The sequence below is a fragment of the Pan paniscus genome, chromosome 7, assembly GCF_029289425.2.
Source record: "Pan paniscus chromosome 7, NHGRI_mPanPan1-v2.0_pri, whole genome shotgun sequence".
Lineage (NCBI taxonomy): Eukaryota > Metazoa > Chordata > Mammalia > Primates > Hominidae > Pan > Pan paniscus.
The window spans coordinates 27136385-27156362 of NC_073256.2; the positions used below are offsets into that span (position 1 = coordinate 27136385).

The window sequence follows — 19978 nt, forward strand, 5'->3', positions numbered from 1 at the left end:
ACTAAGCCTCTCCCCGTCCTTGGATCGCATCACCCAGAGCTGATCTTGGCCCCTCCGCGTTGGGCCTCATGGGCTTAGCTTCTCTCTCCAGGCCACGGCCATGGCCACGGCCACGGCCTGGGTGCCTCACACCTGCGTTTCTGCAGCTGCGTCCTCTCTGGGCCCTGCAGGCGTGCCTGGCCCGGCTCCTTTCCTGTGATGACTGCCTCGTCCGTCCTTCTCATGCCCTGCTTCACCAGGCCGTCCCCCTTCTCTCTCCACTCAGACCACAGGCCTCCCTGGAGTCCTCAGCTGGAGAGTGAGGATGACCTGGCCTGGAGAGGCTGGAGCTGCCAGAGAGGGGTCTGCGCCCTGTACATCTTTGTCCCCTCCGACTCCCCAGTGCTGAGCGATGCATATGGCACAGAATAGGAGTTGAAGGAAGAAACCAGTGAATGAATAAACCAATAAATGAGTCAATTCCCAATGCCCATGGAGACAGAGAGTTCAAGATGTGCAGAGGCGGCGAGGGGCTGGTCTTGCCCCAGTGACGCTCCTTCCACACTGCAAGCACCGCCAATGTGAGAGGCAGCAAACAGCAAACTCTGCAGTCAAGAAGTCTCAGTTCAAATCCCACTGCGGTCACTACACTGCATAGCCTTGAGAACGATAGTTTCCCTCTCTGTGCCTCCATTTCCACCTCTGTCAAATGGGGGCAGTAACAGTTCCTACTTATAGGAAGGAGCAAATGAATCAGACATGCAGCACTCACAGCAGGATGACCAGCACATAGTAAGTGCTTAATCAATGTTCACTACCATATGCCTGGAGGGGACACAGGATGGTCCCATATCCACGTCCACCTATGTCCAAGACTCGTCAAACAGACAGAAGGTGCCACCCTCTGCAGCCATGGTTCAGGGCAAGAAGGAGCTGCACGCGGGCCATCAGGGTGCTCACTGTCTACACCCTTTCTTGTCTTCCCTTCATCCTGCAGATAGTTTCAAGGCATGGGCCAGCAGAAGCGAGGCCCAGACCACCTCTGACCTGGACTCTAACCAGCTGCCCACACTCATGCTTGGCCCTGAGCACACAAGGGTGCCAGCCTTGCTGCCTACCAGACCGAGAGAGCAGGAAGCTGTTTGCTGTCCTCAGGAGGGGGCCCAGGCGGCCAGGGGCAGAAAGAGCTGGCGTAGGTGGCAGGTCAGGTCCCTGGCACATTCCAGCTCTTTTCCACCTTGCATCCCACCCTGTCCGCCTCCTGGCATTGTCCCCATCTCAGAATGTGGGTGCAGGCAGCCCGGGCAGGGGCGGGGGTCCTCTGTCTGTTTTGGCTAAAATCCACACTGGGCTTTCAGTCGTCTTGGAAAGCGGCTTCTCCAGGGATGTTTTTGTTGTTGTTAATCTGGAGCTAAGGATGGTTGCATTGTGTTTGCATTCTAGATAACAAAGCTGGCAGTCGCAGTGAAGGAGGGTCATGTTTGCACAGCAGTGATTCAGAGCTCTGCCAGGACAGCTGCCAGTGCAGTTTATCTCCCAGTCCGATCAGGCCTTGGCGCAGGGAGGGAAGGTGGCCCTTTCTTCAAAAGCTTCAGCTGGCTCTGGCCTGGCAAACGCCTCTCCAGGACGTTCTGCTCTCCACACCAGGCCAGAAGAAGGAGTCCTTTCCTTGTGCCTTCTTGGCCAGCCTCTGGGAAGCTCTGGGCAGATCACATCCAGCCATCTCCCCCGGGTCAAGGGTGAAGCCACCAGCCGTGGCACAGAGGGGCGGGAGTCTTCCAGCTTGGGACGTCCTGGTGGGAGAAAACCACAGGAAGGGGGCACAGTTTGCCAGCCTTATCTAATCCTGGGGAGGCTCAGGAGAGGAGAGGGATGTGGGGGCCTTGAGGAGCCGCAGAGATTTAGGGTGCCCAGGAGGCCTGCACAGGAGGCAGAGAAGGTGGGGACAGCCTCCCCTGCTTCAGGCTTCCCTTGGCAGGAAACTGAGCCTGGAGGTGTCCCACCTGTGGCCACCTGGCACCTGCACGACCTCCCCAGCCCACCACCACTCTGACCTCTGTGCGGCTCCGCCCTTCATCATCATCACGCGTGGCAGGCACGGCCTCTCTTGGACGCTCTTTCAAGACAGCTGAAGCAGGAAGAACCTTTGCATATGGCCAGGCCCGCCAATCCCAGGCCTGGCAGGAGGCGGGACTTGTGACCGGTCAGTGGAGGCACAGGGCAGCCGGGTGAGTGCCTGGTGAAGAGCGTCATGGTCCTGGCATCTGCAGTTCCACCCATGGCCACTCCTGGTTCTAAAGGAAATGCTGCCCAGGTAGCCTAGGATGGGAAGGCAGACACCTGCCCACAGCAGCCTTGGCGGGCAGGAGGCAGTGACTCTTCCAAGCTCCTGGCATGACAGTTCTTGTGGGGACACTCATGGCCATGCCCACGGTCTGCCCAGCAGCCCTGAAGTACCCCGCCCTCACATCGGGGAGCCTCCAGCCTCTCAAGACCCCTGAAGCAGAGAGAAGGTGCCAGCCCCTGCAGCCTGGGAAAGGCCTCCAGGGACCCCTCCTTCCCAACCAGAACCTGACACCCCTCAGGCGAGACCTGGAGGGGCCTTTAAGTGAGACTTCGTGATTGATGGATGGTGGAAGTCTCCACAGCGGCCCTAGATTGAGATCTTAGAGGAGCATTTCTTGGGACAAACGAGCAGCTCTCCTTTTGTAGATGCCTCCGTGCAGTATTAGTTTACCAGGGTTGCTGCACAGAACCATGGACTGTGTGGGTTCAACAACAAACATTTATTTCCTCATAGTTCTGGAGGCTGGAAGTCCAAGGTCAAGGCCCTGGCAGGGCTGGTTTCTCCCGAAGCCTCTCTCCTTGGCTTGTGGACATCCGCCTTCTCCCCACTTCCTTTTGTGGTCTCCCTCTGTGCACCTGTGCCCTGGCGTCTCTGTGTGTGTCCACATTTTCTCTTGTTATGATGACAGCAGTCCTGTTGGATGAAGGCTGGCCCTAATGATCTCATTTGACCCTAATCGCCTCTATAAAGACCCTCTTTCCAAGTATGTCCTGACATACTGGGGATTAGGACCTCAACACGTAAACTAGGGTGTGAGCAGTCCAGCCTGTAACACTGAGCAAGGTCACCACTCCTCGGGTGAGCCGGTGTCAGTAAGTAGGTCAGAAATCAAGACGGGGCCATAGAAACCTTTCCCTGCCTTCCGCAAGAGACTATCCGTCCCACAGAGGGAGGCCTTGTGTGTCATGTGCTTGGCGTTTAACACAGCTTCTGTAATTGTCACTGCAACCTGGCTTAGGAGGTGCCATTTGAAAGATGAAGACACTGAGGTCTGGAGAGATTGGGTAACTTGCCCAAGGCCGCACCTCGAGTGAGTGGTGTCGGGATTTGAACCCAGGTCAGCATCCACCCAGCTGAGTGACTTTTCATTTGGACAACGGGGACCTATCCACTCATCCAGGGGTGCAGGAAGGCCTGAGAAGCAGGCAGCCCAGGAGAGCCCCCATGGCGAGTGGGCCAGGGCTGTGGAGTGCAGACAGAGCAACACCTGGATGAGCCAGGTCAGACACCTGCTGACTTCCTAACTGGGTCACCCAGAGCTGCTCACAGGAGAGGGTGGGATCCTGGCCCCAGCAGGAAGGCTCCAGGATGGTGAGTGGCCCAGGCCTAGCTGGCAGGGTGAGTTGTGCCCTTTGGCTAAGGTGTCCTGGTCTGGATGTGCCACCTGTGTGTGGGCAGATGGTACACGTTCTCTCAGGACCCCTTCCCACGTCTGACTTCTCAGGTTCTTACTCCATCAGCTGGACTTACTGGTCAGCCTTGGAGCCCCCAGCATCAGAGGGGACAAGTTATGAGGATGGAGTAGCCACATCTCAGGCTGGGAATGGCACTGTGTCCCTGAGACTGTGGGACTGCCCAGTCGCTTTCATCTCTGGGGGATGATGACCATGAGAATGACCAGGACCCCAAGTCAGGGCTCCCCTCACCAAGCTCGAGTCAGCTGCAGGGCTTGCCAAGATGCACAGGCAGTGACCCAGCTGTGGCTACAGGGACTGTCAGCTCCACGGAAATCCCCACAGCTTATGAGAGTGGAGAGGAGCCCCAGAGGTCACTGGATCCTACCCCCACCTGACAGACATCCAGGAATCCCGTCTTTCCGGTGTCTGAGCATCTGAGGCCCTCAGCTGTCAGACTGATGGGGAACGCCTCCTCACTTCTGGAGAGGAGACCTACTCTGCCAGTGAGCGGCTGGTGCTTCTGGACAATTCTTCCTGCTGTTGCACTGAAAGCTGCCTCTTTGAGCCTTCCGCCGGCTGGCCCCTGTTCTGCCCCATTCTCCAGCAAGCCCAGAGTGAGCCCAAATCCCTGCGCACTAAGAAGCCGGCCTTCCCATGATGCTAGGCAGGAGGTGACTGCAGCAGGACGGGAGCCCCGTGCTTCCAGGAGGACCAGGGAAGGGGATGATGATCATAATCTCAGCCATACACATGGCACACTGAGCCCTCTGCCCATATCATCTCATTTAATCCCCATGGCAGTCTTGGGTGGATGGGTACTGTTGTCCACATTTCACTAACTCAACTGAAGTTCAGAGAGGTTTGATAACTTGCCAATCATCACACAATAGAGGGAAGAACCAGTATTAACCTTGAGACTTTCTGGCTGCAGAGCCTGTCTCTTCTGCCAAAGCTCTTTCACATGAATCATTCTAGCTCCTTGAGAAATGGGGGCAAGGATCGGTGAGGGGCCAAGTCTCCTAAGCACACCAGGTAGGGGGACCATTATGGACAAAGAGAAGGGCGTGGACAAGAGTCCATGACAGTCTTTAAAACATGTGGTCCCGAGCTTGCCCTCTGAGCCCTAGGCAAGTGACCAAAAAAGATGTCTTTAAAAGAACAATGAAATATTTCTAATCCTAGTGTTTGAGTAGATTTTCCCCTTAATATGGATATTGGTTTATAGTAGTCCCCTCTAATCCATCAGAGATATATTTCAAAACCCCAAGGGGTGCCTGAAACAGGGGATGGTACCACACCCTATATCCACTACTCACAAATTTATTTTTCTCTCTTGACAATTTCACAGATAGAAGATTTGTTCTTACGTAGTTCTTAGAAACCTCAGCATATGATTTTCTTTGTTTCCTTACGAAATCGAGAACTTTCACCTTTTCACTGAAAGGAAGCACTTGGTGGCTTCTGTTTGGCATATCCGAATTGCCAGCATCGCCACTGTTGCCCTTTGGGGCCATCATTAAGTCAAATAAGGGTGACTTGAGCATGAACGCTGCGATACGTCGACGGCCCATCTGATAACGGAGATAGCTCCTAAGTGACCAATGGGAGGGTAGCATTGACAGTGGGGGTCCTCTGAAGGAAGGAGTGATCCACTCCCCACATGGGACGGAGCAAGATGACGCAGATTCCATCGTGCCACTCAAAACGGTGCAACATCTAAAACTTATGAACTATTTATTTCCGGAGATTTTTACTTAATCTTTTTGGAGTACGGTTGACCACAGGTTACTAAAACCAAGGAAACTGGAGCTACAGTTAAGGGCGGACTACTGTATCTTATCAAACAAAGTTAAAAGACATAGTGGATAGGAAACCAATATGGCAGTTCTTCAAAAAAGCAACCATGGAAGTGGCATATGATTCAACAATGGCTTCTCTGGGTACACACCCAAAAGAATTGAAAGTGGAAACTTGGGGAGGTGTTTGTACATCCATGCTCATAGAAGCATTACTCACAATAGCCAAAAGTGGAAGCCACCCTAGTGAGCATGGATAAGCAGAATGTGGTCTATCCATACAATGGAATATCATTCAGCCTTACAAAGGAAGGCAATTCTGTCCCATGCTACGACATGGAGGAACCTTGAAGACATTATGTTACGTGAAATAATCTAGATGCAAAAGAATAAATATCGTATGAGTCCATCTATGAGGAACCCAGAGTAGTCAAATTCATAGAGACAGGAAGTAGAATGGGGATTGCCAAGGGCCAGGAAGAGGGGGAGTGGGGAGTTAATGTTTAAGGGATATGGAGTTCTAGTTTGGGATGATAAGAAAGTTCTGGAGATGGATGGCAGTGATGGCTGCAAAATAATGTGAATGTTCTTAATGCCATAGACTATAAACTTAAAAATAGTTATAATCGGCCGGGTAAAGTGGCTCACGCCTGTAATCCCAGCACTTTGGGAGGCTGAGGCAGGTGGATCACGAGAGAAGGAGATTGAGACCATCCTGGCTAACACGGTGAAACCCCGTCTCTACTAAAAATACAAAAAATTAGCTGGGCATGGTGACATGTGCCTGTAGTCCCAACTACTCAGGAGGCTGAGCCAGGAGAATCACTTGAGCCCGGGAGGTGGAGGTTGCAGTGAGCCGAGATTGCACCACTGCACTCTAGCCTGGGCAACAGATCGAGACTCCATCTCAAAAAGAAAAAGAAAGGAAGTAGTTAAAATGGTCAATGTTATGTTATGTATATTACAACAACTGAAAAATTAAATTTAAATCTAAGAATGCTAGTGGACATATTGTAGTGCTGTATATTTCATATATCTTCCATTCACTCCTAAAAAATGGCTGTGGTGTACTCTCCTTGGAGTTGGAAGATCTGGACTGAGACCTGATTTTGCTACTGAATAGCAGTAGACAAGCCACATGCATGCTTTAAACCTCAGTTTCTTCATCTGTTAAATGGTGTCAAATACCTATTTCATAGGTCGGTTGTGATAATCAAATGAGTTGATGGATAATGTAAATGCTTTAAAACTGTAAAATAACACACTAATGTAGTGGTAGTATTATTTCCTGAGAGCTTAGCACTGGGCAGCAACCACACGTCCAGAGCTTTCTGGGAAGATTTTCCATTATCTGCCCTGTTGTTCTCATAAGCACCCACACGCTTTTCAGTACAAGAATCTAGACTTGGGTCTACAGCCACACCACCTTGAACATGCCTATCTTGTCTAGTCTTGGAAGCTAAGCAGAGTTGGACATGGTTAGTACTTCGATGGGAGACCGCCCTGGAATACCTGGTGGTATTAAAAAATTAATTAATTCAATAAAGTAATAGTAATAAAAAGAGAATTTGGATTTGGGAAGTCTGGCCCATCTAGCAGGTTCTTGCCACGGAGGCACCCACAATAGTGGGGAGAAAGAGGATAAAGCACAAGGGCCTCTTGAGTTATGCAGTAAGTGGTGTCCTATTCCCCTACCCATAACTGGGGACCCAGCCCACTCCCAGCTGTCCTGTCCCCTTCACTGTTTGAGTGACCAGGAAAGAAAGAGCCTCCACTACTCTTTGGGTGGGGCCCCGTGCCCGCCCATCCCACCATAGATGAGTAGAATCACCAGGCAACCGCCAAGAAGGCATTAGATTGAAGAAATCCAGTCTCCGGGGTTATAGTCGTAGAGCCATGCTTCATTCTCTGCCAAACCAGGTTCAGTCCAGGAGCCCACACAGCCCACCAGGGAGTAGGAATGCCAGCAGAGGCCTGATGATGGCAATGACGGTGACAATGGCATTACTTATTGAGTGCTTACTGTGTACCAGGCACTGTGGAAAGCACCATATATGCATGCTGTCCCCTAATCTTACGAGGTAGAGATTTTTATTGCCTCTATTTTACAGGTAAGAACACTGCTGCCCATGTCTCTTATACCGTGGAATCAATATATGCAATGGTTTTTATTAAAAGTCTTGCATAATAGAAATAGATTGCATTACGGCTAGGCGCAATGGCTCACACATGTAATCCCGGCAGTTTGGGAGGCCAAGGCGGGTGTATCACCTGAGATCAGGAGTTCAAGACCAGCCTGACCAACATGGCAAAACCCCCATCTCTACTAAAAATACAGCTACTTGGGAAGCTGAGACAGGAGAATCACTTGAATCTGGGAGGCGGAGGTTGCAGTCAGCTGAGTAAGATCACTCCACTGCAATCCAGCCTGGGTGACACAGTGAGACTCCATCTCAAAAAAAAAAAAAAAAGAAAAGAAATACATTGCATTAGAAAAACTGCTTCCAGTGTGAAAAGATTCTGCTTTTAAATACTATTTTTAAATCTGTTTACATTTCTGTGATTTTATCATCATTGCACAAATTAGGAATAACTTATTTTTCAGAGTTACCGTCTTCTTAAAGTAAATCTTTCATTTAATTATAGCATACACACAGAAAAATGCATAAATTATAAATCTTCATCTTGATATTTCTCAGAAAGTGTGCCCATTTAACAGCATCCAGAACTAGAAAGTAGAATTAAAACATTATCAGCAACCAGGCCAGGTGCAGTGGCTCACACCTGTAATCCCAGCACTTTGGGAGGCCGAGGTGGGTGGATCACCTGAGGTGAGGAATTCAAGACCAGCCTGGCCAATAAGGTGAAGGCTGTGTCTACTAAAAATACAAAAATTAGCCAGGCGTGGTAGTATACACCTGTAGTTCCACCTACTTGGGAGGCTGAGGCAGGAGGATCACTTGAACGTGGGAGGTGGAGGCTGCAGTGAGCCAAGATCGCGCCACTGCACTCCAGCCTGGTCAACAGAGCAAGACTCCATCTCCAGAAAAAAAAAAAAAAAAGAAAAAAGAAAAAAGAAAATTATCAGCAACCAAAAGCCTCTTTCTGACTCTTTCCAGAAACTACTACTGACTTCTAACATCATAGTTGGGCCAGTTTTAATAAATGGAATAAAAAAGACAAAGAAAAAGAATGCTGATGCCCAGAGAGGCAAAATAACTTGTGCAAGTGATGAAGTTGTGCAGCCTGAGGTTAGCCGCATCTGCCTGAATCCCCAGTCTGTGCTCATACCATACATACCCTACTGCCCCTGACAGAGGAGCTGAGCTTCAAGGAATGGCCCCAGCATCAGTGCCACCTTCAGTCCCATCTTCAGTCCAGGTGTTCCCTAGGCTCAATGGTGGCTGCTGTGTGACCGTGAATGGTGGCTGAGAACAGAACACACAGCTATTGAATCCTTGGTGCCAAAGTCACAGGGCAGGAGGACGATGCATCTCCAGCCAGTGTGGTTCTCCTCTGGCCAGTCCGGGCCCATCCTGATGAGGTCAGGAGGGATGTGGCTGCTCCTCTTCCCCCATGGGAGTGTCAGGCCCAAACAGCCTGCCCTCTCTCCTCTTTGCAGTTTACCATGTGGCTTTGGAAAGGGGTCATCCTGAAGGGACCACTTGTGCTGCAGTAGGAGGTGGGAAGACCAGCAGTCCAGGGACCCCAGGACAGGCAGGAGCCACAGAAGAGGTCTCAAGCAAAGGTGGCAAGCTCTCGGGGCTATTCCTGACAATCCTGCCTATCTCCAGGCCGTGGACAGCAGGGCAGCCACGAAGCTAACTTCCAAGAACAGCACCTGGCCCAGTCTCCTTCCCTGGCTCCTCCGTTCCCTTCCCTGGGCAGACAGTGCCCCAGCCAAGCTTTCACAGACATTTCTGACGTATCAAAAAGCATCAGGGCTGGGGCAATGAAAAGAAATAGACACCAACCCCTTCCCTACACAGGGAGTGGTGATGGGGAAGCCAGCTCTACCACCAGGTTCCTGACCCCTCACACCTGGGCTGAAGCTCAGGTCCTGACTTTGCCACAGGTTAGCTTTAGGCAAGTCTCATCCTTTTTCTGTGCCTCAGTTTCCCCATTTGTAGAGAAAAACGATTGTACAAGCTCAACATTTCTCCTTGGTCCAGAGAGATGTGCTCCTTGGTCCAGAGAGACTATTTGCCCCGAATAGATTTGAGAAGCATTGCAAACGCTCCATGCCTTTTGGTGATCTGCTAAGCTCATTTGCATATTTTGTTGAGCTCATTAGCATATTAAAGCTCTGTTTAATCTCCTTGGATCCAACATATCTTAAAGGTCTCTCTGGCTGTGAAACATTCATTTTGATATACAGGTGACTCTTGAACAACACGAGATTTAGGGCCGCCAACCTCCTGTGCGGTTGAAAACCCATGTGTAACTTTGGACTCCAGAATTTACTTACTCATAGCCTACCGTTGACCAGAAGCTTACTGATAATATAAACAGTCGATTCACATACATTTTGTATGTAATATGTATTATGTACTGTGTTCTTACCATAAAGTAGGCTGAAGAAAAGAAAGTATTAAGAAAAACATAAGGAAGAGGAAGTACATTTACCCTTCATTAAGCGGAAGTGGATTACCATCAAGGCCACTCTTCTCGTCATTTTCATGTTGAACAGGCGGAAGAGGGGGAAGAGGAGGGGTTGGTCTTAGCGTTGTCGGGGTGGCACAGGAAGAAAATCTATGTGTAAGTGGACCCGCAGGAGTGTCTGGAGGCCGAAAGTCAGAATTCAGCCTAGGGACTCCTTCCTCGTGCAGTTCCAACCCACGTTGTCCCAGGGTCAACTGTAACAGCTACTGCAAAACGTTCTTTGGAAAATGTGACCAATGGGGTTGGAGGTCCCTTGCAGTGTCCACCTCCAAGAATCTACAAAAAGACCCCAAAGCCGCTTGGAGCTGGATGGCCTGGAGTTTGAATACCACCTGAGGGGCCCTGAGCAAATCCCTCAGCCTCTTTGAGCCTCAGTTTCTCTCCCGGGAGGAGAGGGGTTGGTGCCTGTGCCAGCCTCACCGTGCTGGGAGCTGGGAGACCGAGTGACCCAGAGCATGCATGGCACAAGGCGGTGGGTGCTCCCTAACTGAGGGGAGCTCACCTGGGCGGTACAATCCCCGGCACCCAGGGGTGAAGGAGTTTAGTAGTCTCCCCAGGAGCACAAAGGGGGCAGGGGGCAATGTGGGGTGCGGGGGATGAAGGATGCTGTTGGTTGGAGATGCTGGGCCCTTGCTTTCGTCTGCTTCCCACCACACTGGGCCAGCCCTGGTAGGCGCTCAGGTATTGGGAAAGGTGAGCAGTGCCACGCTGTAGCCTGACTTGGTTCCTGCCCCTGGGAGGCAAGATGGGGGAACCAAACTGGTTTATCGGGGTACCTGGGTCCTCCCGCTCAGGCACACCCAGAAGGAGCAGCCTTCCCCGTTTCCAGCCCCGCAGGGATGTGGCGCATCTCCCCCCGGCTCGCCCAGCCCAGACTCCGGGTGTGAGGGGCCAAGGAGGCCACCGGAGCCCCCTGGTCCGAGCCGTTTCTGCCCTGATCGCGGAGCTTCCCGTGCTGACATCTGCCTAGCAAGCCTCCCCCGCCCTTCCCCTCCTCATTCCTCTCCTCCTCCACTCGTGCTGCATCTCCTCGCAGGTGCTGGCCTCCAGGGGCTTGGGGACCATCTTCAGGAAGTTCCCAGCAGCCAATGCAAATGAAGGCCACTCCCTGTTATTGAAGAGCAACTTGCAGGCACAGATCTGTCCGCCCGGCAGCCAGCGGCTTCTCTCTGAGACTTAATCCCTCCGCTTTCTGAGTCACCAGGAACTTCTCAACCCGAGGCCCAGGGAGTGTGGTCCGAGGCCAAGAAAGTGTGTCTCATAAGCCGGCTTCCAACAAGCTTTGCTGAAACCCAGAACCAGCCAAGAGTGTCTGGGGGCCGAAAGTTAGAATTCAGCCCAGGCACTCCTTCCCTGTTGACCCAGGACAAGGTCTACACTTGGTCTGTATGACCTCTTAGGAGCAGGCCACAGCCCATGGCCACAGTAGGGCATCGGCCAGGATGATAAGCCGCCAGGACACCCAGGCACGGCTGCTGAGCACATTCACACTACTGAGCCTGGCAGACTTCTCTGTTCAGATCTGGGTTCTGTGTACGGCTGCTGGGGCTGAACAGAGGGGCTCAGGGGCTGGCCTTCGCCAAGGAGGCAGACACAGCCACCCACAGCTGCAGGATGCAGGTGACCCCACCCCATCTCCGTCAGGCCAGGCCAGGCTGGAGGAGGAGCAGGGCACCTTCTGGCAAGTTCAGAGAAGGTGTGATGAGTCATCTGATGAAGCTCACACACTGTCGCACACACACAGGCCCAGAGTCCAGCTTGCTGATCAAAAATGATGGCCGCACGCCTGCTCACCCTCTGGGATCCCTCGATGGGCAGCCTCTGCTGTCCTCCATGCGGCCACCGTCTTCCCTCTGGGATGGCCCCAACCTCTCACGTCTGGCCTCAGTACCTCTCCACCAGGTTCTTAACCACGAGGAATTTGATAATCCTATGTACGCTATCCTTGGAGGTCCTGGTGTTCCGTGATGAAGTCAACTCTTTCACACGGCACATAGGGCTGTCATGAACCACCCTGTCCAAACTGACCACAAGCCCTGGGTCCCCCAGCTCAGTCCCCAGTATCCAGCTTTGCCTCCCGGACAGCTGGGTGTGGCCCTGTGCACACAGCCATGCTGTGCCCCGCTCACCTCTGGCCTTCATTGCTCCTAGCCCCTCTGCTTGGGGTGGCCTTTCCCACCAGCCTCTGGACTCCAGCCTAGTGCCCCCGACACGGGGCATGTGCAGATGCCCTGGCCTCTCAGAGCTCCTTCTTATCTCACTGCATCCCTGCAGGGAAGCTCCTGCCAATTGATGGCAGGCCTGCACGCTCTGATGCCCAGCTCTGAGTGAAAGGACAGGAAGAGACACAGGGCGTGTGGGGCCAGGGGGTCTCTGCTGTTCTGAGGGCAGCAGCAGCCAAGAGCTTCTGGTCAGTGAAGCAGGACCTGGACCCTGCCCTAGGCTGATCCCCGCCGAGGCCTTGGCCCTTCCTTCCGACACAGCTCGTTCCTCCTGCTGCCAGAATTGGCTCCCTGGAACCTGGCTCCGCTCACCCACTACCTGCTGGAAACCCTTCTGCCATGTCTGGGTGGGCCTGGCCTTTGGGGCCTGTTCTGCCAGCCCAGCAGCCTCCATGGTGAAAGCCTTGGCCACAGGCAACATCCCCCAGCGCCTGGCACATGGGAATGTTCCCTAAATAAATCCTTTTGTGTGTGTGTGAGACAAGGTCTCACCCTGTCATCCAGACTGGACTGCAGTGGCACGATCAGTAGCCTTGACCTCCTGGGCTCAAGTGATCCTCCTATCTCAACCTCCTGAGTAGCTGGGACTAAAGGCATGCACCACCATGCTGGCTTTTTTTTTTTTTTATAGTGTTCGGGTCTTTCTATGTTGCCCAGGCTGGTCTTCAACTCCCAGGCTCAAGGGATCCCCCTGCCATGGCCTCTGAAATTGCTGTGGCCGCCCATTCCCTTGTGTCCATTCAACAAGTCTCTCGTTCTCTGCAGAGCACCTCCTGGGAGCTGGGCACTGCTCTGGCACTTGGCACCCAGCAGTGAACAGAAAAGATGGCCTCTCGCTCCCTCGCAGCTTGAGTGATAGTGGAGGGAAAATGACCAAGAACAAATCACATCAGTAAAATGCACAAGATCAAAGATCTTGATGAGTACTCTGGAGAAAGACTCCATCGGGGGTAGGGAGATGGGCAGTGGAGAGGTCCTCTGCCAGATGGTGGTCCTGGGAGTGGGACCCCTGTAGGGCAGGGCATGCTAGGGGCTTTCAGGGCCTGGCCGATCCAGCCTCATCTCCAGCCAGGCAGCTCCTTGCCTGCAGATCTCCAGCCTGCTCACCGCCTTCCTCCCACAACTTTCAGTCACTCAGTGGGCCATGCCTGCTTCAACCACAGGGACTTTGCACAAGCTACTCCCCCTCTTGCCTTGCCCTTCACCATCTCTCTTTGCCCAGTAAACCCCTCTGACCCAGTACATCCCAGCTCCTTTACTGCCTCCTCAGGGAAGCCCTTCCTGACCTTCTTCCTATCATGTGTGCTGCCAACCCCACACAGCCTTGTGCAGAGCTAGATATCTGTGTGTTTCCTCCCCACTCCTCAACCACCTCCCTGGAACCTGGAAGAATTCTTGGCACAGGGAAAGCCCCCACTAAGTATTTGCTGACCTAATGAATAAACACCTCCACCTTGACATATTAGAGCTGGTTCACTTACTCTCTAGACTTTGATTGGGCCCCTCCTGTGCACAAATCCCAGTGCTGGGGGCTGAGAATACAAAGGTGGCCATCATTTGTTCAACTGCCTCCTCTTCAAGACGGGAAGCTGTCTGAGGGCAGGGGTCATGTCAGACATCAGCGTCTCATCATATGGTATTCTCTCTGTTGGTAGGCCCACTGTCCCTCAAACATCCTCTGTAAGAACCTGGGGGTTGTGCCAGTTTCTGTCTTGCACACCCTACGTGTGAGGACGGCCAGGTCCTGCCACTCAGATCTGCTCCTTCTGTGCACTGCCCAGAAGACAGAGCCCTGGCTTCTGAGTGTGGCATCCATCCAAGGCCCTTGGGTCTGTCTTCCACCCACCTCTCCATGCAGCTCTTGCCATCGTCTGCCTCCACCTTTAGGTGCCAATGACAACAAGCCTCACCTTGCTCCCACCCAGGCCAGGCTGCTGCCTGCTCCTCTGCTGTCACTCAGCTGGGCTGTGAAGTGGCCCCACCTCTGGCCCTGGCTCAGCCTCACTCTGGGATGCAGCTCACACATCGCCTTCTCTAAGAGGACCCGGTCCTGAAGCCCATGCTGTTCTTCACCCAACTCTGTTCCTCTTTACTATGCACTGTCATTATCTGCTTGTGTCTCTCCTGCAAGCAACTGAGAGCAGGGGATATGACTTATTTGTTGTCATAGTATTGCCAGAATCTTGCATAGTGCCGAGTAATTAATAGACAGTAACAATTTATAGGTTCAGTCACCATTTGACAAACTAATCTTGGATGAATGGAAGGATAAATATGTAAACTGAAAAGTATCTGAGACAGGTCTCAATCAATTTAGAAGGTTATTTTGCCAAGGTTAGTGATGTACCTGGGAGAAAGTTCTGTTCCTTTCTCCAAAGATAATTTTGAAGGCTTCAATATTTAAAGGGGAAAGTGGGCTGGAGGGGAAAGAAGGAGGGTATGGTAATCCACATGTTGCAAGAGAAAAGGAGCAGGTGGGGAATAATCAATTATGCATTCCTCCCTGGCTCAGTAAATTGGCATTTTATATAAGATAAGGCAAACATAGAGTAGCTACCTGTGGAGATATTTAACCTTTTATTTGTAGCTACCTGCTTAGGAATCAAAGGAAAGACAGTTTCTTGTGTTACTCAACTTTCAGCTTAATTTTTTTCTTTTGGCATAGTGAATTGGGTTCCCAAGTTTTTCTTTTCCTTTCACAAACGGATGGAAGGATGGGTGAATGGATGGGTGGAGAGATCAAAGAATTAATGGATGGATGAATAGGTGAATGGATAAACAAATGGGTGGAAAAATAGATGGATGGAAGAGTGGATGAATGAATGGATGGAAGAATGGATGGACAAATGGATGGGTGGACGGATGGATGGATGGGTGGATGGATGGGTGGGTGGAAGGATGGACGGATGGATGGATGGATGGATGGGTGGATGGATGGGTGGGTGGATGGGTGGACGGATGGATGGGTGGACGGATGGATGGATGGATGGATGGGTGGATGGATGGGTGGATGGATGGGTGGATGGATGGATGGATGGGTGGGTGGATGGATGGATGGAAGGATGGATGGGTGGATGGATGGGTGGACAGATGGATGGATGGATGGATGGGTGGGTGGATGGATGGATGGATGGATGGGTGGATGGATGGGTGGGTGGATGGATGGGTGGGTGGAAGGATGGATGGATGGATGGATGGATGGGTGGATGGATGGGTGGGTGGAAGGATGGACGGATGGATGGATGGATGGATGGGTGGATGGATGGGTGGGTGGAAGGATGGACGGATGGATGGATGGATGGATGGGTGGATGGATGGGTGGGTGGAAGGATGGACGGATGGATGGATGGATGGATGGATGGATAAGTGGAAGGATGATGGATGAATGGATGGATAGGTGGGTGAAAGAATGGATGAATGGAAAGATGGACAGAGATGAAGGAAGGAAGGAATAGAGGGAAGGCTGGATGGTGGAGCGGAAAGGGGAAGGGAGAGACTTTTCTTGCAAAGGTAGAAATAAATTCTTTCTACAGCATTTATTGATTGCTGGCTTGTATTAGGCTCTGTACGAAGCTGGACATCTTACCCCATTTGACCCTTCCAACAAGCCTGTGAAGTCAGTATCATTCTTCTGAATTTTACATTTGAGAGAAAAAGGCCCGTGTCATATCTAAGAGAGACAGAGTATCTCAGACCTCCAAACCCAGTACCCTCCCGAGAGGAGTGTAACCCTTGGGCTCCAAGCCTGCTGGTTTGCCATGACAGAAAGGAGAAGTACAGCCTCCAGTCTGTGATTCTGCATAATGGAGCAGTCCCTCCTTCCCTCCCCCAGGAGGCTGAGATTGCCAGAATCCAGGCGTCACTCCCAGCACATCCTAACATGGCTCCAAGTGGAGTGGTGCCCCTTTTGCTAATATTTCCCCAAGACCATGATGTCTCCACCCTCTGGGTATTTTGGGGAGATTCAAGGTGAATATTTCCATACAGAGCAAGACAGCCTCAGTGACCAGCCAAGAGGAAACATGAAGGGAATGGGGGGTGGGGAGACTTCAAAACAACCTCGTGGGCAAGACTGAGACAGTCCCTGCTGAAGGGGCATGAAGCACTCTAGCTGGGGGTGGGGAAACCGCATAGGGCCCCATGGAGGGCTCACATGAAGGAAGAGAAAAGGAAGGAGTCTGTGGACAAGCCAGGTCCCCTACTTCGGGGAAAAGCCCGGCTCCTTGCCTACAGCATGTTACTTTCATTGTCGACAGAAGGAACTGTGGAATTCTCCAAAGCACATGATCTGGTGGGTGCCTGGCCCAAGCCCTCATTCTTCAGAGGGGGACACTGATTCATGGAGCAGAAGAGGCTTGGCCAAGTCCACAGTACACTTCCAGGACTGTGTCTGTGAGAACCCAGGTCTCCATGCCAGGGCCATGCTCTTCTGCTGCCCTTGACTTGCCTATCTCTCTGCCTGGTGTCTGCTCATTTGCTCACCAGGGTAGGCATGTAATTCAGTCATGACCCTTCATGAACCAACTCCTCTGTCAAGACCCAAGCAGATGATGGGAGAGCCCTGCCTCTGACCACTGTGCTGAGCACCTGAAAGAGTCGTGAGCAGGAGGAGTGAAGGGGAGAGGAGGAGAGAAGTGGGGAGATGGGTCACCCCCACAAGGAGCACTGCCCTTGGTGCTGCCCTCAGAGCCAATCCTTTACATGGGGTAAATAATATTTTCCCAACTCTGCAACATGAGCCACCAGCACAGCAGTTGCCTGGGCATCAATCAATCACCGCCTGCTCCACTCTTTTTTTTCTTTTCTTTTTCTTTTTTCTTTTTTTTTTTTTTTTGAGATGGAGTCTTGCTCTGTTTCCCAGGCTGAAGTGCAGTGGCACGATCTCAGCTCACTGCAACCTCCACCTCCTGGGTTCAAGCAATTCTCCTGCCTCAGCCTCCCAAGTAGCTGGGATTACAGGCACCTGCCACTATACTCAGCTAATATTTGTATTTCTAGTAGAGACGGGGTTTTGCCATGTTGGCCAAGCTGGTCTCGAACTCCTCACCTCAAGTGATATACAGGCCTCAGCCTCCCAAAGTGGTGGGATTACAGTGTGAGCCATCACGCCCCACTGCCTCCTACTCCACTCTTACGGGAATTCCTTTTCTACATTCTCATCTCCTTCCTAAAGAGTTAGAAGTAGAAACAAGATAAAGCACAGCAAAAGTAACTCTTTAAAACAGGCATCAAAAGACACAATACTGGCCAGGTGTGGTGGTTCACTCTTGTAATCCCACCACTTTGGGAGGCCACGGTGGGAGGATCGCTTATGCCCAGGAGTTCGGAAAAAAAAAAAAAAAAAAAAAGACAAAATACTGGTAATGATAATGTGATTATACTGAGATCATATAATCACATTTACATGATTATACTGGGGTAATCATGTAAGAAAAAAATGGGATAAGTGTAAGTTACTGCAAGTAAAAAAAGAAACGTGGTACACTCGATACCTTTCAAAAGCTAATGCATGGTAATAAGAATTGCAGTTAGGGCCGGCATGGTGGCTCACATCTGTAATTCCAGTACTTTAGGAGGCCGAGGCAGGAGGATCGCTTGAGCTCAGGAGTTCAGCCTGGGCAAAATAGTGATAACCTCATCTCCACAAAACATAAACAAAATTAGTCAAGTTTGGTAGCAGGTACCTGTAGTCCCAGCTACACAGGAGGCTGAGGCAGGGGGATTTCTTGAGCCTGGAAGTTGGCGGCTGCAGCGAGCTGCAGCTGCAGTGAGCTACGATTGCACCACTGCACTCCAGCCTGGGTGAGAGTTAGACCCCGTCTCAAAAAAATAAATAGAAATAAATATTTTTTAAAAATGCCGTGGGGACATGGGCTCTGTGACCAGGCTGTCGGGGTGCAGAGCCCACATCCACTGCCTGGCAGGGCAGCTCTGTCCCACTCCCACTCTGTTCTTGGCCCCTGTGCCCACAGGCTGCTCCATTACTGAGGCTGTGACGATCCTGGGGAACAAGCTTAGAGATTACCGGGGCCATTTCAACACCACCCACCTGCTGGCCCTCTGTGACTACTTCCACCACACCTTCATCCGCCACTACAAACTCTACCAGTATGTCCTGGGCCAGGACCAGCAGGTCGACCTGACCGTTGCCCACCTGGAGGTGTGCATGCCACCCCAGCCCCTCCCGCTGGCCGAGGGCATGGACAGGGACTTGTGGATCCACGAGCAGCAGGTGGCCACACTGACGGAGGCCGAGGCACAGAAGCGCGCCGACGTGCTCCTCCTGAAAGAGGCGCTGCGCCTGGAGCGGGAGAACTCGCTGCAGAAGGCCTTCGCTGCCGCCGCGCCTGCGCAGCCCGGCCAGGTCCTGGAGAGACAGGTGAGGCTCTGCCCCCCTGCCGTGGGTGGGCACCTGGGCCTGCAGAGACACCAGCCAGGGCTGGAGTCACTGCAGATGGGAGCTCCTCAGTGGCACACAGGGGAGGGGGAGAGATGCAGGGAGGAATCAAGAGTCTACCACGGGCTTCGCGGTAGACTAAAGGTAGAAATTCATGTCCCTATTTTAGTGATGAGACGACTGAGGCTCAGAGAACTTTTCAACTAGCCAAGGTCACCAAGCTAGCATGTGGTAGAGTTCACATTTGGACTGAGGCCTGGCTGACCCTGAAGTCTAAGTTCCTTCCTCTGTGTCATTGCTCAGTGACAGATTCCACCAAGAGAGGCAGGAAAAAGACTCCAGCTTTGGAACTGCTGCAGATTATCCAGAGCCGGCATGCCCCTAGGCTGGGGGAGAAGATGGAGGAGGCAGGGACATGGGGACAGCTTGGGGAGGGTCATGTGACCAGGGAGACAAAGGCTGGAGCTGGGGCCCAGGGAAGACTTAGGAGGATCCGGTGCCTGGATCTCAGACTTTGGGCTGCCCTCTTGGAGGTTCTGCCAGACCACCGGGGCTCTAGCTACCAGCATTTCCCACGACCAGCTCTTCAATGACCGTGACGACCCCAGCCTCAGGGTAGCTGACTTCTTGAGGGCCTGGCCAAGCCTACATTAGTTTCTTAGCTATACATAGGCACTGAAGTCATCATTGTTGCATCATCTTTGAACATACTTTGAGAGACAAGTATGTGCATGTGTGTGTGTATGTATGTGCCTGTGTTTCAGGCATTGGAGTGGGGGAGTTGCAGGGCCTGTGAGTTCCAAGGGATTTTGGTTTCTGAATCATCAGCTGAAGAGCAAATGGCCCTGGGAAGTATTCCTTTAGGGTTACACACACACACACACCACACACACACACACACACACACACACACACACACACACAGGAAAATCTCTAAAGAGCAATGAGCATAGCAGCCTGGATGGTGCTCATCCAAGGATAAATCTCCAGACAAATAGCACATCAGGGGGCCATGTGATCTTAGTTCACGAAGACATTCAATAAAGACCCAACAAAACCCATGCAACAGTCTATGTCTCTGGCCCCCTGCAGGGACCTTGCTCTAGCACACGGAGCAGGGTGGGGCATGGCCACAGTGGCCCCTACTGCCCTGCACTTCCCACAGCTATTCCTGCCTG

At 52.0% G+C, this 19978-nt stretch overlaps 1 protein-coding gene across 1 annotated transcript in view; it reads left to right on the forward strand.

The window, feature by feature from the left end:
- Positions 1 to 19978, forward strand: part of C7H8orf74 (chromosome 7 C8orf74 homolog) — a 31661-nt gene that overhangs the window by 6888 nt on the left and 4795 nt on the right. The window contains exon 3 of the mRNA XM_003805329.6: positions 18376 to 18782. Coding sequence (XP_003805377.1) covers positions 18376 to 18782 — 407 coding nt within the window. The remainder of the gene's footprint in view (positions 1 to 18375; positions 18783 to 19978) is intronic.